The 25,766-nt window shown below is 41.4% G+C and overlaps 1 protein-coding gene across 7 annotated transcripts in view; it reads left to right on the top strand.

The window, feature by feature from the left end:
- The first annotated feature begins 1,617 nt into the window (after window positions 1-1,617).
- palm2akap2 (PALM2 and AKAP2 fusion) overlaps window positions 1,618-25,766 on the top strand; it is a 101,359-nt gene continuing 77,210 nt past the window's right edge. The window contains exons 1-2 of one of the 7 annotated variants that reach the window (XM_082538801.1): window positions 1,618-2,050; window positions 22,548-22,599. In XM_082538801.1, coding sequence (XP_082394927.1) covers window positions 22,549-22,599 — 51 coding nt within the window. In that variant the 5' untranslated portion in view covers window positions 1,618-2,050; window position 22,548. Of the gene's footprint in view, window positions 2,051-3,733; window positions 3,866-18,695; window positions 18,795-22,190; window positions 22,305-22,547; window positions 22,600-25,766 lie in introns of those variants that run through there. The other 6 variants (XM_082538799.1, XM_082538798.1, XM_082538805.1 and 3 more) reach the window with 6 other exon arrangements.

Here is a 25,766-nt window from a genome sequence, read left to right as displayed (position 1 = left end):
TACAGAGTAAGCAAATATGTACTTGTAATGTGCTCAGATAATTTCAATAAGTGCTTACAGAAAGAAAATTAATGTAGCCTCTAACTGCAATTGATTTACATGGGACAAACAGACCAAGCACTATGGCTCATAATACAATTACACCTTACCTGTTTGGACTATATTTTTATATTTCATTTTTACTTGCTGCCAGGAACGTTTGGGGCCTGTTGGGTTGCACCTGCGCTCACATCACGTCACAAAATAAAATGTATAAAATAACAAATAAAATAACATATGATAAAATAACGTGTTAAATGGGTGGAAATCCCTAGATCAATGTTTAAATTAACACTCACGCATTGACTCTGTCGGCTATGTTTTGCCATGCATGCCCCCTTTCTTTTGCAGCTGAGGCTGTGTAACTTTTTTTCCGCAAAATTGGCATGTTATCGGCATATGCTGCCATCAGAATTTCGGCCTCAAGCGCTGTAAAATACATTGACCGCGCCTTCTTTCCCTCCGTCTCCATGGTGACTCGCTTAATCTGTGCTCCACTAATCAGGGCTTTATGTATCCTCGTGCGCGCGCTTAATTTGGGGTTAAAGCAACTCCGCGTTGACTGAACTAATTGTTATCAGCCTTTCTGAAACCGAATATTCCGAGTTGGACAGTTCGGGGTTACTCAACCCTGAGTGTCGTTTTTCACTCTGAGTTTTCTAAACCGGCTTCTTGAAATAGGGCCCCGGTCTTGCTGGGCAAAATAGTCTACATAGATAGACGTACGTGGCTGAAGAGCTTAGAGGACTTTCACCCAGAAAAACAGGCTTCATATCCAATCTAAAACCAAACATCTCTGTGGACCTTTGGTTTAATTTTTCAACACATATGACACAAATAATTTAACACGTAATTGTCTGGTGAGAGGGGCTCTTGTTAGAGATACGAGAGCTGCTGGGGTAAGGATGCATTTTCAGTTTCTGTTGTGTTTTAGTTTTGGATGCATTCTCGCTGTAAAACTCAGGCATGTTGGATAGTCAACCACCACCATACTGGGTACACCTGTTCAGCTGCTTGTTAACGTAAATATTGAATGAACCACTCTGATAACAGCACCTCTGTACATTTAGGATTTTAGAGATGTTTATGACGGCCTGCTGAAGTTCAAAATGAGCATCAGAATATTGAGGAAAGGTGATTTAAATTGACTCTGAACATGGCATGTTTGCTGCTGCCAGACTAGTCTGAATATTTCAGAAACTGATGATCTACTGGGATTTTCAATCCTAGCTAAGGTTCAGGAAAATACTCCGAAAAAGAGAAAATATTCAGTGAGCAGCAGTTCTCTGGAAGAAAATCCCTTATTAACGTTAGATTTCAGAGGAGTGTGGTCAGACTGCTTGGGCTGACAGCAACCAAAGTATTGCAGAAGAGCATGTCAACCCTTGAAGCAGATGGGTTACAGCAGCAGAAGACCATAATGGGTGACATCCCTGTCAGCTCTAGGGATGGGTACCGGTGTCCGGTGCCATGATGGCACCGGTTCTGACATAAACGGTAGTAACCAGACCGAAAAGCAGCGCACATTTCGGTGCTTTATTTCGGTGCTTTTTTTTCCTGAGCTGTGAAACACTTCTAGCCAATCATTTTACGTTTCCGAGGATAGTAGGCGGGGCCAGGTACGTACGTTCTGTTAGAGCAGAGCTACAGATTAAAAATGTCCAAGGCGAAGCGGTCAAAAGTCTGGCTGTACTTCACAGCAAAATATGCAAACTCAGCAGCCTGCAACAAGTGCTTTAAGCTGATACTGTGATACTGTCAAAGGAGGTAACACCAAGAATCCGATTAAACAGCTGGCGACGCATAGCGTTTTTTTTAAAAGCCGAGAAATGCGCCGTATTTGATAGCTTGCTGCGAGACCTCACACCGTGCACGTCGGGTGGGTTGCCAGTTATCGGACCCGGAGCAACATCCCCCAAAAACCCGAAGAATAGAGTCCTGGCCCCTAGCCCTGCCAGTGTAGCAGAAATGATGACGGATGATGATGGCAGCAGCAGCCGTTCTTCTCTGCGTGAGTAGCTTCATGTTGTTCGTGTGTAATTTATGTTGAGTAGGCTAACCACGTTATTACATTAATGCATGTAAGGTGAACTAGCAAACATCATCATAGCTACATGCGGCTGTCCTCTTGTTTGATGGCAGATACTCCCTTCACCCTGGCCAAAAAGGCTAAAATGACCAAAGAAAAGGTGGGAAACAGTTAAACATGAGAGGGTTTAAGTTTGTGTTTTTTCCATTGTTTAAGCACTGCTTCCAGCCAAGAGTGATGCCATATATGCCACATAGCTGCAGAAAAGGCTAACATTGTTATCTTTTTACAAAAAAAACCAGCTGAACATGAGAGGTTTTTGGACAAAGTTTGTGTTCTCCATTCTTTAAGCACCGGTTTGAGCACCGTTTAAGCACCGGCACCGTTTCAAAAGTACCGATTTGGCACCGGTATCGGATAAAACCTAAACGATACCCATCCCTAGTCAGCTCAGAACAGGAAACTGAGGGTACCGTTTGCACAGACTCACATAAAGTATGCGATAGAAGATTGGAAAAACGTTGTGTGGTCTGATGAACACTCTAATGGCAGGATCAGAATTTGGTGTAAACAACATGACGCCCTGGACCCATCCTGGCTCATATAGGTGAGATGGTGTGGGGGATATTTTCTTGCCACACTTTGAGGCCCTTAGTACCAACTGAGCATCCTTTAAATGCCACAGCCTAGTTGAGTATTGCTTCTGACCATCTCCATTTCATGTCAAAAAGCTCAAACTATCTCAAATTCTTTTCTTGAACATCACAATGTGTTCACTGTCCACAGTCACCAAACCTCCATCAAACAGAGCACCGTGAATGTGATGGAACGGGAGATTCACATCATGGATGTACAAATCTGCAGCAACTGTGTGATGCTGTCACATTAATATGGACCAAAATCTCTGACGAATGATTCCATCACCTTGTTAAATCAGCGCCATGAAGAATTAAAGCAGCTCTGAAGGTACTAGCTAAGTGTAACTAATGAAATGGCCAGTCAGTGTAAGACAGTGTGTTCTGTCATGTTCAAATCAGTGTTATAACACAGCGCAGTCCTGTCACTCTTATCCCTTCAGAAATCTTCCATTTCTGAAATCTTTTTTTAAATTGACCAAACAGTGTCTTTTACTATCCCACCTGTCTCTTTAAAGAAACCCCTCGTCATCCTCAGAGGGGAAAGGTTGTTTGCAAGAGGTAGTTAGTGAAAACAAGCTGGCCACTCCTTTCATCATCCTTCAACTCCCTAAAGCCATTGTTTCTCTCTCTTTCTCTCTGCTGCCTCTTTGCCACCCTCTCCTCCCTATCCCTGGCTATATCTCTATGCAACAGTCAATGCTTTCTTTCATCACTCCCTCCTCAACCATATCTTTTGACTAAATTCTCTTTCTCGCTCTTTCTGTCTATATGTCCTTCTCGCTCTCTCACTCACACACATACACACACATGCTTGCACCCGTTGCCTCCTGCTAGCAGAGCGGGGTGATGCAGGAGCGGCGGCAGCAGCTGCTCTGACACATCCTGGCGTATAGAGAACACACACCGAAAAGGCAGAAGGAAAGAAGGAGGAGGAAGAGGAGGAGGAGAGGAGAGGAGGAGGTGGAGAAGATACAGAGGCAAAGAGGGAGGAGGACGAGGAGGTGAGGAGGAGGAGGACATAACTCTGTCAAAAGGACACTAGAGGACAGGAGTGGGAGAAGAGGACGAGGAAGGAGAGAGAGGAAAAGGGAGCGCAAGAAGCAGGTGTTGCAGCCATGTCAGACACACCTTTGCAGCGGAACGGCACGGCAAACGCCCCGTAAGTAAACCACGTTCATCTTTATGTTTCTATCTCCGTCCATCGCTCCCTTCCTCGCCCGCATCCCTCCTCTGCTCTTCCCTCCATCTGACAGCCAGGGTTGTCATGGGAACGGGAGCTCCGTCATGGTGAGGCTGCTGCTCAGTCATGACTGGAGAGGAGACACGCGGCACACCGTGTACACTCCTCCCTCTCTTCATCTCACTCTGCCTCTCTTTTCTTCACTTGCCCTCGCACTCCCACCACAGATATCTCACCTTAAAGCACATCAGCCATTTAATGCTACGCTCTGTTTTCCTCTCTGTGTTGCTGTCTTTGCTTTGTGTCTTCAGCCTGTCTCTGTAGAAAATCAGCTTTGCACTCCTTTTTGCTCATTTTCCTCCATCCCCTTCCTGGTCTGGGATGCATGAGATATATATATATATATATATATATATATATATATATATATATATATATATATATATATATATATATAGAGAGAGAGAGAGAGAGAGAGAGAGAGAGAGAGAGAGAGAGAGAGAGAGAGAGAGAGACCGCAGACCTCACAGACAGAGGGTCAAAGACACGTAGAGAGAGAGAGAGAGAGAGAGAGAGAGAGTATGTGTGTGTGCAGTGTGTTAAGTTGTAGCATTGTCAATGTGGAGGCTGCAGGCTTGGTCCAGCTTTTCTGTGTCAGCAGAGTCCGCCATGCTGCAGACCCCTGCTTCCTGTGTGTAATTTTTGTGCGTCTGTGTGTGCGTGTGTTCATTTGTATAGCTTTTTTTTTTTTTAACTCATGAGAAATAAACCAGTGCAAAAGCAGAAAGAGAGTGAAATTTTAAAAAGCCACTTGGTGAAATTTAACTGCCAGTTATTTTCTAGACACAGCATGAAAGTCAGCCTAAAATGAAGCAAGTAGTCATGAAACCACACAGCCAAGAAAAATGAGGAAATATGTGTTGAGAATTGTGTTTGGGATTAAAAACGATCTCTGTTGTACAATGCCTTGCTCGTTCTAAGAAAGAACATTTCGATTATTCTTACATATTTAAAGATAAAAGAGTCTTTTGTAACGAGGAATGCTGTTCCAAACAAAACCCTTTATATCAGGAAATTATCTTACAGTGGGGCAAAAAAGTATTTAGTCAGCCACCGATTGTGCAAGTTCCCCCACTTAAAATGATGACAGAGGTCAGTAATTTGCACCAGAGGTACACTTCAACTGTGAGAGACAGAATGTGAAAAAAAAATCCATGAATTCACATGGTAGGATTTGTAAAGAATTTATTCGTAAATCAGGGTGGAAAATAAGCATTTGGTCACCTCAAACAAGGAAAATCTCTGGCTCTCACAGACCTGTAACGTCTTCTGTAAGAAGCTTTTCTGTCCCCCACTCGTTACCTGTATGAATGGCACCTGTTTGAACTCATCATCTGTATAAAAGACACCTGTCCACAGCCTCAAACAGTCAGACTCCAAACTCCGCCATGGCCAAGACCAAAGAGCTTTCAAAGGACACCAGGAAAAGTATTGTAGACCTGCACCAGACTGGGAAGAGTGAATCTACAATAGGCAAGCAGCTTGGTGTGAAAAAATCAACTGTGGGAGCAATCATCAGAAAATGGAAGACATACAAGACCACTGATAATCTCCCTCGATCTGGGGCTCCACGCAAGATCTCATCCCGTGGGGTCAAAATGATCATGAGAACGGTGAGCAAAGATCCCAGAACCACACGGGGGGACCTGGTGAATGACCTGCAGAGAGCTGGGACCAAAGTAACAAAGGTCACCATCAGTAACACACTACAACGGCAGGGAATCAAATCCCGCAGTGCCAGACGTGTTCCGCTGCTGAAGCCAGTGCATGTCCAGGCCCGTCTGAAGTTTGCCAGAGAGCACATGGATGATACAGCAGAGGATTGGGAGAATGTCATGTGGTCAGATGAAACCAAAGTAGAACTTTTTGGTATAAACTCAACTCGTCGTGTTTGGAGGAAGAAGAATACTGAGTTGCATCCCAAGAACACCATACCTACTGTGAAGCATGGGGGTGGAAACATCATGCTATGGGGCTGTTTTTCTGCCAAGGGGACAGGACGACTGATCCGTGTTAAGGACAGAATGAATGGGGCCATGTATCGTGAGATTTTGAGCCAAAACCTCCTTCCATCAGTGAGAACTTTGAAGATGAAACGAGGCTGGGTCTTCCAACATGACAATGATCCAAAACACACCGCCCGGGCAACAAAGGAGTGGCTCCGTAAGAAGCATTTGAAAGTCCTGGAGTGGCCTAGCCAGTCTCCAGACCTCAACCCCATAGAAAATCTGTGGCGGGAGTTGAAAGTCCGTGTTGCTCGGCGACAGCCCCAAAACATCACTGCTCTCGAGAAGATCTGCATGGAGGAATGGGCCAAAATACCAGCTACTGTGTGTGCAAACCTGGTAAAGACCTATAGTAAACGTTTGACCTCTGTTATTGCCAACAAAGGTTATGTTACAAAGTATTGAGTTGTATTTTTGTTATTGACCAAATACTTATTTTCCACCCTGATTTACGAATAAATTCTTTACAAATCCTACCATGTGGATTCATGGATTTTTTTTTTCACATTCTGTCTCTCACAGTTGAAGTGTACCTCTGGTGCAAATTACTGACCTCTGTCATCATTTTAGGTGGGGGAACTTGCACAATCGGTGGCTGACTAAATACTTTTTTGCCCCACTGTATATGAGTTGAGAAGACAGCTACAGTTTTGTAATGTTCTTTGTAAAGCGAGCCTGTTGCTTTAAGAGAAAATAATATCATGGGTGGTTTGCAGTGTGTTTGCAGATTTGGTGTTGGTGGATGTTTATATTACAGTTCAGGGAATAACAATTAGGAGGAAAGAAAGTAGTTTGCAATCATGAAATCATGAATATAGTCAGCAAACTGTCCAGATTCTTGACTGGAACATCAGACAAACACAGACAGTCTGAAGTTGTTAAAACATGACTAATATTTGGTATCCATATCCAGAAAGCAGACACTTGTTTATTTAAAATTAAACTCCCTGCCAATAAAGGAGAACAGGTGATTATATACCTAAACTAGCTCACACTATAGCTCCCATTGTAATATACTTCTGCTGTAGCTGTGGCCAAATTTCCCCGAGCATAGAGTTCTCAAATCCTTGGCATAGATGGGCATAGCTTCTAAAGGAAAACTGATGTGTAATTGTGTAGTAGTCCATGGGAGAATGGCCCTCAGTTCCCTTACTCTGTGACCTCAAATACTTTCCTATTAAATGTAATATTTTGTAAGTCATGGTCCCCATTAAGGTCAGAAAGGAGGATAAGGCAGGTGCTTTAGGGGGGCCTGCTCTGTGATTGATACGTCAGTACCATCATTTAAACAGCAATTTAACAACTCTAAAGATGGTATATTTTTTTTATAATTCATTCACTCTGTGCTGCTTTGACTGCCTCACTGTTAATTTTGCTTGGTGTGTGGCGCAGATGTCTCAGTATTGTATGAATCATGGCATTAAAACATATTAACTTGCATCTTTTTCTTCCTTACAACACTGCTGAACCTTCACCTTGAACTATGAGAAGCTTAAGATGCTCATCATACTAAAAATGTAAAAAAACAAAAGAGATAATGGATGGTCAGTTGAGATTAAATTACAATATATCGGCGTGGTTAGCGGTCAGTCTGTGGTCTCACATGTAATGTGATCTCAAATGTGGTTTTGTTTCTGTTAGTAATGATAGATGTTAGAAGATGTGAGTTCATCAGTTCATCAGATTGCCTTTTCAATATCCGTTTATTCTGGCTATGATGTGTCCTTGTGCAGGGTTTGTTTTCTATGTTGGAAAAAAAAACCCTCCAGAACTATCAGAAAAGCAAATGAGTGATCAGTGATTTGGTTTGAGTGGCATCCAACTTGACTTACTGCAGCTAACTACAGGCTTAGAGCCTCAATCTGCAATCGTCAGACACTTTGACTGACAGTTTCCACTGTCTTTTTTTTCCCTTTCCTCCTTCATAGCCACACCCATGATCAGGAAAGGCCAAGAAGGTGCAGCGAGGCATTAAGCAGACATGCTTTGCTGCTGCATCAATAGTTAATGTTATAATTGGAAAAATGAGGCAGTGCTGTTGTGATTCAGCCAGTTTATCACACCCTATCTGTGCTTTCCTCTGCGCTGTGGGCTCAGTTTAATCACCGTGTACCCTGTGCTCTCCCTGGGTTGTCCACTGATTCAGCAGAAAGACGAGGTAGTAGTTGTGGTCATGTACATTGCAGACGCCACAGTGGCAGATGGCCCACTCTCTGCTGCTTTTTATTGCATATACAAGCAAGTCTTAAAGGGAAGGCGTATGAAGGAAACTGTTTCCAGGGCCTACTCCGTGGATCGGCTTCCTCCGAGGCGTGGACGTCTATCAGCAGAGAATGTACCTTCACCTATCAGCAGAGAATGTCCCTTAGTCTGTAACACAGTCAAATATATTCTCAAGTAATATTCAAGCATGCCATTCAGCGTGTTAGTACGAGCTCGGGAGCAGCTTGGGAGAACAAGAAAACAGAGACTGCTTTAGATTGTCTTCCCAAAGTGACTCAACTTTATTCACAAGTACAACAGTTTATATAGAGGGTAAAATTCATGAGACAGCAGATTTATCAGTTTAAACCAGTACAGACCAAGATAAGGCAGTGTCTTCCTGCCCATGGGTGAAGAAGCATCCTTTGTGTAGTGTATCAGTTCAGCTACAATTGTGATTATCTCAGCGACATATTTTCAAGGCACAAAACGAAGAGTTCTTACATTAGTGAAATCTGAAACAAACCATTTGGCCTCAACAGGCGTCTAAAAGATTAAGAAACTAATGTAGCTGAGGGAGTGATCTCTGTGGTATTTCAACCTTGTACCAGCCTGTGATTCTCACACATCAATTCTTGGGTCAAAGAGAAAAATAACTAAAACAAAGGGGCCTTATTGAATGACAGAGTTTTCCTGCATAATGTCACTATAAAACAATATCCAGTAAATGCTACCATGGTACTAAAATACCTAACAGTTCCCCTCTTTTATTATTTTTAAAAATAATAACTCAAATAGAAAGGAAAAATCACAAATGTAATAACATAATATAAAAAGCAAATCATAAAATGTAATAGTTCACAACCTAATGTTCAATATACACATCAGGAACATCATTGGTAACATCTGGCACATCCTCAGGATCAATTTGTGCTAATTGCAAATACATTGAAGTAGCTGTACTAGTAGCTATATGGGTTATCATTGAAAATGTGGCTTGCAGAAATGTGAACAGGGTTGCACTTTACAATACGAAATAGTAAATAAAAATCCTAAGGTTAATGCAGTAGATATGATTAATAACCTAAATATATAAAAAAGACAGTTCTTTAGTCGTCTCCTGGCCTGGTCCCAGGTTCGAGAGACACCGTATAAGCGTCGTGTGATGACAATGGGCATTTCATTTTCTCCATTATCAGGATGAAACGAGTCTAGCTTTATCAGGTTAGACATCATGTGGTACTTTTGGCTTTCTGTTCCTGCTGGATGTTTGAGTACCTTGTTGTTGTTCTTTCAGACGTTGTGTGTTAATCAGTGATTGCGTGTGTGTAGGTGTATTGGATCCGGGCGCTGGCTCGCCTGAGTCGTCATCTATAGGTGTATTGAATCCGGGCGCTGGCTCGCCGGAGACGTCATCTACTTGATCCGACGCCTTAGGTGGTTTGGTGGGGCTGGTCTTAACCCTGCTGGCATGAATCCACTGAGGTTGTCCGTCTGTTAGGATGCTGGTTCTCGTCACTGCAAGTACAGTCTGGGGCTGGAACACGCGCGGCCTCCCAGAGAGTCCTTGGTTTTAGTGACTTCTCCAACATGCATCTCCTTGTCTCCACTGGTGGAACTGTGGAGGGGAAAAGCTGAGAGAGACAAACTTTCTGATAGTTATTATTCAGTTTTTCTACCAGGTTGTGAACATCAGTGGACAATGCAATATACATCACCTTCTACTAGCGGTGCCCCTCTGGAAGCTGACCATGGTGTTGGAAATAGTCTTATTTCAAATGGAGATAATTTGGTTACTGCAGATGGAGTCATTCCAATCTCACAGAGGACTTGAGGAAGTAATTTGACCCAGGTCATTAAAGTTTTAGCACACTTTTGAATTACTTCTAATGTGAATGAAGATCCTCTATCACTGTTAATCTGGTGAGGTATTCCGAATCTGGGTATTATTTCATTGTTCAACTTTTGACAGACTACTTCTGCAGTTTCTTTTGATGTTGGATAAGCTTCTACTCATTTACTAAATTGATCCACTATTACCAGTAAGTACTTGATGCTTCCTTGTGCTGGCATATGTGTAAAATCAATTTGTAATGTATGAAATGGAAAATCTGGTTGTGGTAAATGCTGATGTTTTGCTTTTGATTTTCCTACATTAGTTCGTGCACATGTTAGACAGGTTGCTAATATGCTTTTACTGCATGTGATGTTTTCTCAATTACAAATCTTGATTTTATTGCCCCTATTACCCCTCCTTGTCCGACATGACTCACACAGTGAAAATGTCGGGCAAGGACTGGCATCAGGGAATATGGGAGGGCAATCAAACCCTTAAGATTTTGTATAAGCCATCTCTGTCATCTAAGGTACAGTCATTATTCTCCCAACAGGTGTAATCACATGCAGAGGCCTGCTCTTGTATAAATTTTAAATCAACATTTGTCTCTAAATAGTCTGGGAGTGTAACAAGTGGCAGCTGTAGGGGCACAGATAATACTTCCTGCGGAGGTGGGAGCTGTGACGCAGCTGCAGCCTTGGCTGTCACGTCTGCTAAGGCATTACCTGTTGCTTCGTCTGTGTCAGCTGTACTGTGTCCTTTCGTTTTTACAACTGCAACGGCCGATGGTAGCTGTATAGCCTGAAAAAGTCTTTGCACAAGATCAGAATTAGCAATTTATTTTCCATCAGCAGATCGAAATCCTCTCTGTCTCCACAATGTGCCAAAGTCATGCACAACGCCAAATGCATAGCGGCTGTCTGCGTAAATTGTCACATGCTTATCCAAATGTAGCTCACAGGCGCGTATTAAAGCCATGAGCTCTGCTTTTTGTGCTGAGTGAAATGGTAATGAGTGAGCCTCTAGTATGATGTCAGGTACTGTTACCACTGAATAGCCACAAAGAAATGAGTTGTCACTCGGCCTTGAACAGGACCCGTCCACATAAACCGTGGCTGAGTCTGGGATAGGTGTTTGCTCTAAATCTGGACATGGTGCTGTGGATTCCTGTATACGTGTCATGCAGTCATGATCGTCAGGGTCGTCTGAACCATCCTGTTGGTCAGAGGAACACAGCATACGAATAAGTAAGTGTGCTGGCGAATTGGGTGTGCTGCTTGCTGTTATAGTGAGATTTGCTGTTGAAGTCAGTGTAGCTTCATAACCTGAGCGACGTTGTGCGGTCATGTGTTGTATAGTTATGTTTGCTAGAATGGTCGTGACCTGGTGATTGGTGTGTAGAATAGTGTCATGTGAGAGTGTGAGCTTCTCGCAGTCCCTTATCATGATAGAGCAAGCCGCTACTGCTCTCAGGCAGGCCGGCATCCCCTGAACTACTGCTGGCAGCACCTTTGAGTAGAAGGCTACTGGACGGTAGCCACAGCCATGCTCTTGGGCCAATACACCTGCACAGGTTGTGCCGTTCTCTGTGACGTACAGGTGGAACGGTAAGTGGTAGTCAGGCAGACCCAAACAAGGGGCGGAGGTCAGCGCTCCCTGTAATGCATTGAAAGAGGCAGTCATTTCTGTGGACCACAGTATTCGAGGAGGCTTGTCTTTTTTACAGCATTCACGCAGAATGTGGTCATGAAAAGAACAGTCTGGTATCCACTGTCTGCAATAGTTCACCATGCCTAGGAAGGACAGCATTTCCTTCTGTGTAGTGGGCCGAGGGACGGAGGTCACAGCTTTGACCCTGTCTGCAGTCATGGAACGTTTTCCGTGAGACAGTGTGAATCCCAAATATTGAACAGAAGTCTGACAGTACTGCATTTTCTTTGCTGATGCTTTGTGGCCAGTCTTTTGGAGGTGCTGGAGAAGCATGTGTGTAGCAGTTTGACATAGTTTTTCACTCGGAGCACAGAGGAGGAGGTCATCCACGTGTGGATCAGGGTGCAGCCCTGGAGGAGTAAAGCTGTCCAGGGTAGCACAGATCACCATTGAGAAAGCAGCAGGGCTGTCTATCATGCCTTGAGGCAGACGAGTCCAAGTGTACTGCTTATTTCTATGTGTGAATGCAAATAACGGCTGTGTGTCTTCATGCACAGGTACTGAGAAAAAGGAGCGGAGCATAAATCCACCACGGTAAAATGTGTATGCAATGCATGTCAATATGCTGTGAACATCTGAAAGGAGAGGTGGCAGAGGAATGTTGACTGCATTAATTTGCCTTAAGTCTTGTATGAAACGCCATACGCCAGGTTTGTTAGGCTTTGGCACAGGATTGACAGGAGTGTGGGCTTTATTACTCCTGTAGTCAATAAATCTCCTATCATGACATCTAGGGCTGCGGCTTTTTCCGTGGAAATGGGATGTTGCTTGACATATACTGGCTTGTTGTGTTTTAATAGGTGTACGTGATAAAGTGTACAGTCAATAAATCCTATATCATTCTCACTTTTAGACCACAATGTCATATTCTGGTATTCAGCTGGCAAGGTAAGTGCAGAAATAGTACAGTCGATAGGGTAGGTTAGATCTATGTGACGACATGGTGTAGTTATGTCATAAACTATGTCTGAGTTATGTGACAAAATCACTGTTTGACCTTAGAGAAACAAAAGTGTGGCTCCCAGTCATGGGATTACCTGGTAGTGGCGTCTGTACACATTTTTTTGGCACAGTGTGTGACATAGAGTACCGGACAAAAAGGATGTTGAGTTCATTCTCTGCTGAGGGTCCAGCTGACACAGAGGATGTTCCTTCTCCATCATGTCGGTACATAGGGCAGAGAAAACATAAGCTGTTATCAGTGTCAGCAAACATTTCACCCTTTATGTTAAATGAAATACACAAATTCATTTTTGCTCTGGGTGTCTGCGGCTGCTGGAAAACTGAGCCACAATAAAAACACATATCTCTACTTTTATCCTTCCGTCCTCTGAAACTTCCTTGCTGTGCTGGAGCGGGTAATCCTGCATACATTAGTTTCTCACTTTCCTCTGAGCCTTCTACATCAAAATTCAACTTTATCTTAACACTTTTAGCTTTCGTGGTAGTATCTGCACTGGCCTTCAGTTTTACTGACCTGTTTTCTGGCGATAATCGTTCGGGATAGGGCTCCGGAAATAAATTAGAATGCATTGAACTTACAGTCCGTAAGTTGTAAACAAAGTCAGTCACATAAGCACTTCCACACGTTCTGGATACGTGATCATGGACGTCTTCACCGATTCGCGGACGTGGGTTACACGTAACCGGAAATGGGAGTTGTACTGAGCCGTTATTTGAGACTTTATTTTGTATTTTATTAATTTTTGGTTTTACAGGTACTTTAGATTTTTTATCGGACCTGTCTGTGGTCTTTGAATAATTCTGACCCATGTTCAGTGATTTCCAGAGGGGTTTACACGCTAGGAGGATTTAGGTTAGTATTTATTTTTGCTGTGGCACACCTGAGGTTACTTGATTTTTTGCTAGCAATTTTATCTTTTTAGTGAGCAACTTCTCACTTTTTAACGAGCAACTTCTCGTTTTATGACCCCAGGCAACTTCCTGTGTCCTTTCTGCTGGTGAGCAACTTCTTAGTTTATGACAGCAGGCAACTTCCTGTGTCCTTTCTGCTTTTATTTACAAAACAACAGGCAACTTCCTGTGTTTCTATGTGGGCCACTAAAGAAGGCTCCTCAGTGTATCCCACTTGTTACTATGTGGGCCACTGAAGAAGGCCTCGTCAGCGTATCCCGTTTCTATGTGGATCACTGAGAAAGGCATAACACAGTCTTATAAAATAAAAGACGAGTGCCTACCTTCGTCAGGATCCCACTTCTGACACCAAAATTGAAGGAAACGGTTTCCAGGGCCTACTCCGTGGATCGGCTTCCTCCGAGGCGTGGACGTCTATCAGCAGAGAATGTACCTTCACCTATCAGCAGAGAATGTCCCTTAGTCTGTAACACAGTCAAATATATTCTCAAGTAATATTCAAGCATGCCATTCAGCGTGTTAGTACGAGCTCGGGAGCAGCTTGGGAGAACAAGAAAACAGAGACTGCTTTAGATTGTCTTCCCAAAGTGACTCAACTTTATTCACAAGTACAACAGTTTATATAGAGGGTAAAATTCATGAGACAGCAGATTTATCAGTTTAAACCAGTACAGACCAAGATAAGGCAGTGTCTTCCTGCCCATGGGTGAAGAAGCATCCTTTGTGTAGTGTATCAGTTCAGCTACAATTGTGATTATCTCAGCGACATATTTTCAAGGCACAAAACGAAGAGTTCTTACATTAGTGAAATCTGAAACAAACCATTTGGCCTCAACAGGCGTCTAAAAGATTAAGAAACTAATGTAGCTGAGGGAGTGATCTCTGTGGTATTTCAACCTTGTACCAGCCTGTGATTCTCACACATCAATTCTTGGGTCAAAGAGAAAAATAACTAAAACAAAGGGGCCTTATTGAATGACAGAGTTTTCCTGCATAATGTCACTATAAAACAATATCCAGTAAATGCTACCATGGTACTAAAATACCTAACAGCGTATAAATATGGATGGTATAAACTGATTTATATTTACTGGAAGCACATCAAGATAAAGAAACACTAATATTTAAACAGTCATTTGTCCTACTGTTCAGTGTTTTGATTGCCACTTAAAATGCATTGGAAGCATGTTTATATTAGGACAGTTTATTGATGCAGACTGTACAATGAAATGAAACAATCAGATCATTAGAAATAATCAGCAGATGAGATACTAATGAGTTTCTGCCAAAAGGTCTGTGTGAATGATTTAAAGATAATGAGTTATATAAGAAATTGAAAATAATAGTTTCACAAGTGAAATAAAAGGTGAAAGGAAAACATTTTAGAGCCCATTCATTCAGTTGAGCCCACTCTACTGAATCTGCTCTCCTCAGAGTCTCAAATGTCTTGTTGATGTGCAGGGATACAAGCAAATCTAGTGGTCTGACTCCTTTGACACTATTAATCAGCATGTGTTAATCATGAGACTGAGGCACTGGGTGGGTATATCTGTTGCAGTCATCATTAGTCCCCCTCTCACACTGTAGCTCTGGAGAGCTGCTTTCTGTGACCTGTTTTATTTCTCTTGTAATTGCTTCTTTACATCAGATTTGTTAAATGCTTTTATTTAATGGTTCATTTTATGACACTGTCCTTTACATCACTTTTAAACCTAGAACTAAACCTAAACTAAAGTTCTTAATTCTAAAAATATCGTCTGTTCTGCGTATAGTCCTGGATGTCGGCTCTCCCCACATTAAATCAGCAGTTAGATAAACTGTCACTTGGATTTGCAGGTCAGAACTCTGGTTGGATCCTGTTTTTATCAGTTGAGAGACATCAGTAAATTGCTCCTATTACATCAAAATCTGAGATTTTTATTCACGCTTTTATTTCTCCTCGGCACGATTGTTGTAACTGAATCTTCACCCGAATCAATAAAACCTCCATGGATCATCTGCAGATTGTATAAAACTCTGCTGCAAGGCTCTTGACTAGATCCTCCAAGCGCTCCCACGTTACACTCCTGTTGATCTCTCTGTGCTGGCTCACTATTCAATTCAGAATTGAATTTAAAGTTCTGGTTTTCGTCCCTTCAGGGTTCTGCATGGTGAATCACCTACCTACAGTATATTAGTGACCTTTTACAGCCATATGCCCTCAGCAGGACTCTCAGGTTTTCTGATCAGGGCCTGTTATCCATCCCAAAATCCAGACTAAAACCTCAGTTGTGCCCCTTCAATCTATAATTTGCCCTCGAGTCTATGATCTGTGAGCCACCAAAGACTCATCTTTTAAATTATCATTTGTGTTGCATTTTACTTTGTTTATGTCTGGTCTCAGGTGGTTTCAGTACCTTGTCTGTAGAGGCACTATATAAATAAATTTACCTCCTAACTTATATATAAACAGTAATATATTAAAAGATCATTAAAAGATTAAAAGATAGTAAAAGATCCAGCCTTTTTCCTTCCAGTGCATCAAAAATCACCTAAAGCCTGAACACAAAACAGTTGTTTTTACAATTAACACGCTTTCGTTTTACTCACAGATTTGCTCTTACAAATAAAAAGTGCCCGAGGATGAGAAATTACAGCTAGACATTCGGAAAAAGAAGGAGCCGAAAGAACATGCTGAGGTTGTGAGTTTTTCAAGGCCAAGACCTCTGGCTTCCCATCTGCATCTCAGCTATATAGCAGCTTTTATGGATGCATGCAGTGCCTAAAATAGCATGCACCGACATCCATGTGCACTCCCCTCTCTCAATGTAAATTGTCAGTAAATTCAGATAGAAATGAGAAGTTTGCTTCATTATAATCTCACTTTGCAGTTGACTAGAAACGTTTTAGATTATATGTCATATACAGTATTCAGCTTTGAATTCAGTGTGATCTAGGTGAGTTATTCTAATATGCTTGTGGGTAATACACAAGGTTATGCTTCCTTAAACGGTGTATAGGTACCCTGATCTGGTTTTATGTTTTGTGTGGTTTTTTGTGTGGAAAGTAGCTGTTAACAATTAACGGCAACGGTAAAGAAAACCTGAAGAAGCTGATTCACATGAGACTGTGGCAGACTAAATACAGACAGCTGGTTGTTGAGATGAGCAAGTAGTAAAGTAAATATGTGTGATGAAATACTGAAAGCCAGTGTCTTACGAAAGTGCATGCTTCAGAGGCTTTTCTACCCTAAACTGCCCTTCATAAATGCTGATCATTACATCTAAAAAGGACTTTATAACTGAAACTACAAAATGAATGGGGAAAAGGTGAAAATGAGTTTGAAAGAAAACCCCATAAATTTGTGCATTTTAAATGCAGACAGGCAGACAGACTGTGTGACACACAAACCCAGCTTGGCTTCTCTAAGTGATGTATAAAATATGAATGAGATCAAGGTCTGGCAGTACCATAGCTAGAAATATGTCTGTTTGGGTTGCTTTTACTCCCTCCACATCCTCTTTCTCTTCCAATCTCTCAAACTCACATACAATAAGTAATAGTTTGTAGTCTGTAGCTGATGTGTTTTTTTAGTTATTTGGGGGAAAACTGAAGTGTGGGAGTACTGAGCTCAGGAGAGGCAGGCAAAAGTCCCATTAACATTGCACACAGATGCAATTTTCTGTCTTACTTTCCTTGTCCATATTTGCTCATTCCCTTTTCCACCTACTCTTACTTTGCATGTTGTTACATTTGTGCGCGTGTGTGTGTGTCTGTGTGTGTGTGGGTCTCACTGCTTCTGGTTCCACATCTGGAGGCCATTACGTCTGGGCTGGATTTGGGGGAGTAGGCGGAGCTGGGCTAGCTGTGCAGTGAGGTCATCGCGTCCTCGTTGCGATGCAGAAGAACAATGATGCTGTTGTCTCCGTCAACGACAAACCAGCGTGTCTGACGCCAGAATGAAGGGGCTGGAGGAGGAGGGGAGGTGGACAAGGAGAGAGTTAAAAGTACAGTAGGCCCAAAACAAGAAAAGAAAGAAAAGTACGATGTATTATTAGTAAGGAAGAATGATTTGTAATGACAGTGCGAGCAGCCAATATGAGGTAACTGGTATGAATCCAGGTTAAACTAAAGCACTCAGACATGCCAGACTTGAGCTCTGATTACAGTTATAAATTGTTTATTTTCAAGATCCCAAATAGTTCAAGGTTATATGGGATATGATTTATGTTAAGGATGTGGCAATGCGTTCTAATGAAGATGACTTTCAAGGTGTAGCAGAATGATATATTAAGGATTTGACCCAAAAGAATATGTGACCAAAAGTTAATCATTAGGTAGCATCAGGTACAGGACAAATCTGATTTAAAAATAATTTTACTGCGTAAAAGAGACACTTTCCAGCAATGTATTTGCTTCACAGTTGTCCTCTGAGACATTCAGTGAGGTGATTTTTGTCTTTTTTTGTTAATTCTTACCAGATGATGTACATAAAGATGACTGAACATTAGTTACTATGAATATTTCAGTAAGACTGAATAAGTAAAACCTGAAGCATAAGTAAATACTAAAACATTTTATCGCTGTGACAAAAGACATGCAAAGCTAAATGAATGCGTCAGCGGTCCTGAATCCCACCAGGCTACAGTATCTGCGACTGTGTGCTTTTTTTATGCAATAACACTATAATAACACATTTATCATTTCTGGTTGATTTTCCCAGAGTATCTTCAGTGTGTAAATATTAAAACTACACACACTCACTCAAGGGACAGCTGCAGTTTTTTTTTCATCCACATTCTTGTCTTTGAGTAATGCAGTGGCTGTTGTGTCCTTGTGTGTCTGAATGCAAGCTTGTGTGTGTGCGTGTGTGTGTGTTACATGCTTCTGTATTCCCTAAAGCGTTATCCCGGACTGCTGCTGCTGTTTCTCCTTATAAGGATGTCTGCTTGTGGAAGGAGGGATGAAGAAAAAAGGAAAATGAAGAAGAAGGGCACATTTGAGGGAAAAGAAAGAGAAAGTGAACAGATGGAAGGAAGGACAGGTGGGATACGAGTAGGAATGAGAGCACTGGGGGAGGGGGGGGGTGATAAAGGTAGGGAGGATAAGATGAAGAGAGGGTATTAAAGGAATCGTAAGGAAGAAAAGAAGTTGAAAAACTGTAAGAAAAAATGAGTAAGAACAAAAAAGAGAAAGAGAGCAGGAATGCAGCAAAGGAAAGAAAGAATGAGCAGAAAAGGTAAGACAGGAAGATTAAAAAGGTCTTAGAGGTGTGAAAAGAAGAATATGTGAAACTCAGGTGAACCTAGTGAGTTTTTTAAATGGGTCACAGGTAACAGTGACCCATTTAAAAAAACCACTGCCTTATCTGTGTGTGTGTGTCTTTCAATGATGTGTTTTTGCAGTTTATCTTAACAAAGATGCTCCACTGATGTTCATCTCCACACCCAGCTCATGGAGCGACACAGTTATCTTCCTTTTTTTATCCTTTTTTTTCACCCTGCGTCTGATCCTCTAATGTAGGCAGCTTCTGTTGATGTTGCTTTGATTTGCACTAAAATAAATGGATCACCAGAGAGGCCAGAAAATGGAACCTGCCAAGTCAGCTTCTTCGATGATAGCGTGATAACCATGTGTAGTCTAAAATTTAGAACTGTGCAGGTTTGGGCTTTTTTGAACATGGGTGACCTGTTATTTCAAAGGAATTGCATCAATTTGCCATTCCCTGTGAACAGTTTGACACTGAATCACCACTGTTTAAACATCTATTTAAGACATCGCAACATGGTGGAAAAATTGTTTTGAAATGAAAGATGCAATCACCTGGACCTCTAGCAAAGTTGAGCTTCTCTGCCAGAACTTATTTATTATCAATATGTCGCTTAGAACAAAAGAAAACATTTTAATCTGCTGAGCTAAAAAGCTGCTGCATTAGCAACATTTAGGTTGAAGGTTTGACCTCCTGAGACTCTGTGTCCTCATATGGAGACATTACATGTTGTCTTCTCAGCACATTTTGCCTCAGTCTTCTCAATAGTGTTTTATACTTTATAGAGCCTGAATGATATGTTATCTTTATGACTAATACAGATATTTGGTGATTTGGTGGATTTTTATATATAAATATTGCCAATATTTGGCCCAAAAGAATATGTGACCAAAAGACCCATGAAAGGCAAGATTACTTAACAATTCTTATGTGTAGTTATTCATTGACTCCTTTAGGCTCTACTTGACTCTACTCAGAGAGATGACTGTTCCTTTTGTGATTTTCCAAACACATATGTTGCCAGCGGGGAAGTTGTGCGCTCTTGTAGACAAACTTTGAGATTTTAACATTCATAACACTGTTGAATGATGCTTCTCCCATCTCTTCTTCACTATTTTCATTTTCATTTATCAGACATTATAAATACCAGTACTGATAGATGCAAATGGCAAATATCAACTGAAAATATCAGTCGTCATCGGTATGTCAGGCAGACTATACACTGCAAAATCTCCAGTGTTAAATTGACACTAGAAAGTGTCTATATGTGTCCACTCTTTTGAGTGTTAAATTAACACTTCTGACAGTGTTATATTTCTAACAGTAAGATAGTCAGTGTTAAAGATTAATAATGACTAACACTGAGCTGTGCTGATTTTCTATCACTGGAAAATAACTAAAAATGCTAGTAATATTTCAGTGTTAGAAAAAACCCCACTGCTAATGTTAGTCATTGTTAATCTTTAACACTGACTATCTTACTGTTAGAAATATAACACTGTCAGAAGTGTTAATTTAACACTCAAAAGAGTGGACACATATAGACACTTTCTAGTGTCAATTTAACACTGGAGATTTTGCAGTGTAATATTTTGTGAAGCAACACTGACCTTATTTTGTTGTGGTATAAAATAAACCACCTTTCTCCATATGAGAAAGCTGTCATTTTTCTGTAAAGCAAATTTACCTTGCCTTTGGGTATAAATAAAGTTACCTTGACCTTGACCTTGATGAGAGCATACTTTTTTAAAGAGACACATTAAACTAATTTCTAAAGCAGTAACAATTTCCTGTTCAAAGAGGAAGTTTAGATCATTTACTAACCAGGTCAAACTAATCACAAATAGATAGTACAAAGTAAAACTGGATCCCAAACCATAGCTTGAGTGTCAGGAGGTTAAATTGCTTACTCTGAAAGACACAAATACAAGTTCAGTTAAATAATAAGATCAATATTTCCATAGCAAATGGAAACAATGTCTGCTTTGGTCATCGGTGGACAGTTTTTGCTGTTGAACTGTGCACCCTGGGGATCAAATATCCCTGGGTGCTGTCCATAAAGGGTGACAACAAGATCACTTTTATCTCCTACTCCACTATTACAAGATAAGACTACTTCAAGTAATAACACATCCATAGATGTCTCCTTTAGTTTCCAGCCTTGTATGCTGAACAGGTTCTGATCACATGACACCAGGGAAATGTTGGCAATGTATGGACGTATAAATTCACTCATGTATACATTAGTTTATCCACGCAGAGGTATAAAAGTCAAAACCAGAATCTTTAAATGGACTCTGAAGTTCATGGGCACTCTTCACTGCAACTGAATTAGTAACAGTGAGTGAGTACATACAAAGCTTAGTCAGTGTTCCTCAGCAAATGTTCCAAGGAATTACAATCATTTTAATTCAGATCTTGACACTATGGAACTCAACTTGACCATATTTCTTAAATGATAAAAGCAAGAAAAAAAAACTGAGGTTTTAAACATATATAACAGAAATATCCGAATCAATATAGGCCCTAATAAAGAACCTTGTGGTACACCATATGTTAAGAGAAGTGGAAGAGAACCTGAGCTTAGAAGTGGACAAAGAAAAGGACTGAGGATATGAGTAAGGATTGTTACTTGTCAGTGGATTAACACACAGTTTTCTGAGCTCAGAGTTTAGACGTAACCAGAGCATCCTGCAAGTGTTCCAAGGAAGCTTTGACTCAAGTCGTGAGTCAAAGGAAATGAAAAACCACAATAACTAAACTGATTAGCTTCTATGGCACCATTGTGCAGATGTTTTTGATAAAATTAGATTGGTCAAAAAGTCAAAAGTAATAAGTAAAATTATTTACAGGTAATCTGAAATAAAAGGCTAGGTTTTAATGCTTTAATCCCCCTAAACAGTGATTTCCTTATCTGTATGTTTATCTCCTGCTCCTAAGAAGTGATCAGTGATTATGGCAGGAGGTATCACTTTGTTGACTGATCTCAGTAATAAGACGGCTTACATCCAAGTCACCTTTAGGATAAGGAGAAAGGAAAACTGCTGAAAAAAGGGGGGAAAACAGTCCTATAGTTTTCCTTTTTTTTTCTTGTCTTGTCTATTCTTGAGCGCCTTCGGGGAGTTCATCTTTCAAATTTGACAAATTACTCTTTTCCTTCTGTTTTCCTTACTTCTGCAATTTTGATTTCACTGTTTTTTTTTCTCTACCTCATTCCTTTTTCTCCCCCCTTTTTTCTCACACAGCTCGACCTCCATACTGCTAGTTCTCTCTCCCTTTCCTTCACCATCCTTCTCTCAGCTGCTCCTCCCAGCTGTTTAATCACACATGGCTCATGCCTAAAGAAGAGAGGGAGGGAGGGAGGGAGGGAGGGGACAAATGGGAGGAGAGACAGAGAGCGCAAAAGAAAGAGTGGGTGATAGACAGAGAGCGAGAGACAGCAAATGCAAGCAGTGGGCTGAGTGTGAGGGCACATGGCCAGTGAGTGAGAGATCTTTGCTTCCTCTCAGCGCAAGCCTCTTCTCCCGTTGTCTCCTCTCTCTGGTTGGATTATTGCCGAGGAAAGACTTCATCTGGATACTCCTCCTCCTCTCCCTGTCTCCCTCTCTCTCCTCTACTTTCCACCTCTCTTCCTACCTCTCACTGAGGGACTGCAGCTCTCCTTCTTCCCCGATCTCACCTCTTGTTCTCCTCTCACCCCCCTTTCCCCTGCTTCCCCCTCAGGATGTCGTGTGAGGAGGCTCAACTCCACAAAGAGAGGCTGCAGGCCTTGGCGGTAAGTCACTCTGTTTAAACAGGTTTTTTTTCTTTGCTCGGCTCTTCTCTCTCTCTCTCTCTCTCTCTCTCTCTCTCTCTCTCTCTCTCTCTCTCTCTCTCTCTACGTGTCTTTGACCTTCTGTCTGTGAGGTCTGCGGTGTCCGTCAGAAATAATGTTTCACCTCAGCGTTATCGCTTTCTTTCATTCACAGTATAAAATTTCACATGGCTGTCTCACACCTCTGGCTTCCAGAAAAGTTTTCCAGTCCTTTCTGCTCTTATAGCCTGCCATTCCCCCTAACTGTATTATTGCCATTTACTTTTTAGTGTCACTGAAACACATACTCGGGGCAAGAACTGGTATCCACTTTTCTGTCTGTCATTGCTTCCAGCCAAAGTGTACTGAACTTTGACTTATAAAGTTAAATGACATAAAACCAAAGACAGAAAGTCACAGTGATCCAAGGATGAAACCCAAACATGGACTAGAGGTTATCTTATCTAATGTTTAGGAAAATTAATGTCATAAGAATCAAACTTAAAAGAAGTTGGCTTTCATGATCAAACTGAATCTGTACATGTCTGCGCAGATAATCGTTTGCCTACATATTCTGATATGTAGTCATTACTGTTTCCTTATAGTGAAGTTTTAATGAAGAAAAAATAAATTGGGCACTGCTAGTGATCTTTTCTGACAGAAATCTTGCAACAAGGAGATACATATGAATATGCTTAACATGTTGGAAGCCCTGCTGCATGACATCACAGCCTCCTACACCCATTTTAATCAAATAAAACAAAGCGATTTTTGTTGCACTAGTTGTAATGTGCAGTATTCCCCTACTAGCTGTCTGTCTTACAACACTGCTTTGTTTGTCTTGTGGTTCCTGTCAGCTGTCATTGACATCCACATCTCCACAACTTGGAGGAGAATCAGCTTTTTAGTCAGGTTTTGAGGTATACTAGCTTCCCAGTTGTTCGGTAGTCTAGAATAAGTTTTGATAGTTGCCGTTGTGTTTTACCATCAGAAAGGCATCTGTGGAAGCGTTTGGCTTGGGGATGATGGGACTTTAGAGCAACAGTTATACCGAGGCTCACTGCCTGGGACTAAATTTGGCGCCAGCTAGGAACCACAGCATACCACGCTCAGAGGCACAGGAACACACACACGCATTTATACACAAGTGTATGTGCGGTGGTTGGGGTGGGGGCACAGCAGCAGCAGATGGAGAAACTATTTTGGCCATGTTTAAACATGGCAGCCATACCAGGCAACATGCACTTACACCAATGCAGGACTTTTAGAAAGAGAGTGGAAAGTTCTCAAACAAGCAGAAGCAAAAGACTGTTTCTTGCATAATCCTTGAACATTTAAAACTAAAGTGCTGAAAAATCAGTTAATAAATAGCACAAATGAGTTTTGGTTTCTTGAATGAGGCCATGAAAAACTGCAGAATATTCTGACTCTTACTGATACTGTAGTTTAACAGGTAGCACTGGAGATCCCACTGTAAAGCCAAGAGCTTTGACATATAGTAATGGGCAGCCGCTGAATACAATTAAACCACTTGGGCCTCTTTGTCTCATCTAAATGAACATTTGTCTTGTTTCAGCTAAGTGTGTATACACTATATCAAAGACAATAATAGTGCTAATAGCTTTCAGCCCCAACCAGCCACTTAAATAGAGAAGGGCTACTATTACACTAATAGTACTGAGCGCTCTGTAAGCCGAAGACTTAGCCAAGCAGCGGAGGTTAAGAGTAAATACAGGAGCTGGACAAAGTTATAAAAACCTCTTCTGACTCATTCGAGTGCAAGTGTTTAGTCATGTGGTAGGAATTTTAGCAAGCATTGTTTGTCTTCCGCAAAGATATAGAGAGGTGATTTCTGTCTGACTGGCTCTCTGGATAAGCATGAATAAACCCTTGCAGAGCAGTATGTCGTGCACACATATATACGCACTCGTCGTCTGCGGTCTGCAGCTGACATGCTAATGATTTCATCAATAATTGATACTCATTGTCATCACCATCAGCGTCCATCCTCATCAATACTTTAGCAGATCTTAAGACAAATGGAAGGCTTCCTCAGAAAATCGGAACAGTCTTTTCTGTGTATGAGCCGTGCACAGTGTCATTTTCATTGCTTTATCACATGGTACTGACTTCAAGTTTGAGGCCACTACCATCCATTTAAACTGCATAAAAAGTCACAATCAGGTAGCAGACATCTGTTATTAAAGAATTAATTTACTGTAGAGATTCATTAATAACGCATGGCGCTAATGGATGTGAAAGATGTCTGAATTCATTAGATGATTCACATCTTCCTTTAGGTATTCTAGGAGCACTTTGGTCTTCTTGGCATGTAAACAGTCAGTTTATTTCCTGTTTAGACAAAGAATTAATGACACTTAACACCAGCAACTGTTGTCTATTATGTGCTGACATCCAAATTAGTGACTTCTAAAGAGAAAATAAACACTGATTGGTTTGTTCTTCAGATAATAATATTGCTTTGAGCATTAATTGATCAGTAAAACAAAGAAACAGCAAAATTACCAGCATTTAATCTAACAGTTAATTAGCTAAGTGGCTCATTTGTCCATCCCACATGCAAACAAAGATTCCCACAGTCTGATAGTGATTAGGGTCTGTCAGCTGCCAGTGGCAAGTGGTTTCCATGGCTACTAATTGGTTAGATTAGGAAACAGTTGTGATGTCATGTTGTTAAATCCAGGCCTCGGTGTATTATTACTATGTAATTATAGTAGTCAGATGGAGCTCAGCCTGGCCAGGGTTCCCCTAAAAGCTGATATGAGTGTGTGTGCATGTGTGTTTGTGTGTCTTGGTAAACTCATGTGTTTTTACCAGGGCTTGCATGTGGTTTCCAGATCAGCCAGTGAATACCGGGTGCTTCATCATTCTAATTAACTGTTGCCCATGTGGCGTACAAGCCACAAGCATGGAACAGCAAAGCATATGTAAAAGTCTATGAGTCTTTGCCTGCGCTCATTCATGGACCTCTCTGTAGTGTCTGTGATATGTTTACATAGATGACCTCAGCCCTTTGGACTCTTAGCTGCCCCCCCCTTCCAACGCACACACACAAACTCAAATGCACACAAGCCCACAAATTTTTCGGGGCCAAGTCAGAGGGAAATTAAGAAGTGGTACACGAGGAT

This window comes from Aulonocara stuartgranti (genome assembly GCF_965226115.1).
Source record: "Aulonocara stuartgranti genome assembly, chromosome: 7".
Lineage (NCBI taxonomy): Eukaryota > Metazoa > Chordata > Actinopteri > Cichliformes > Cichlidae > Aulonocara > Aulonocara stuartgranti.
This window is presented reverse-complemented; position numbering and strand designations above follow the sequence as displayed.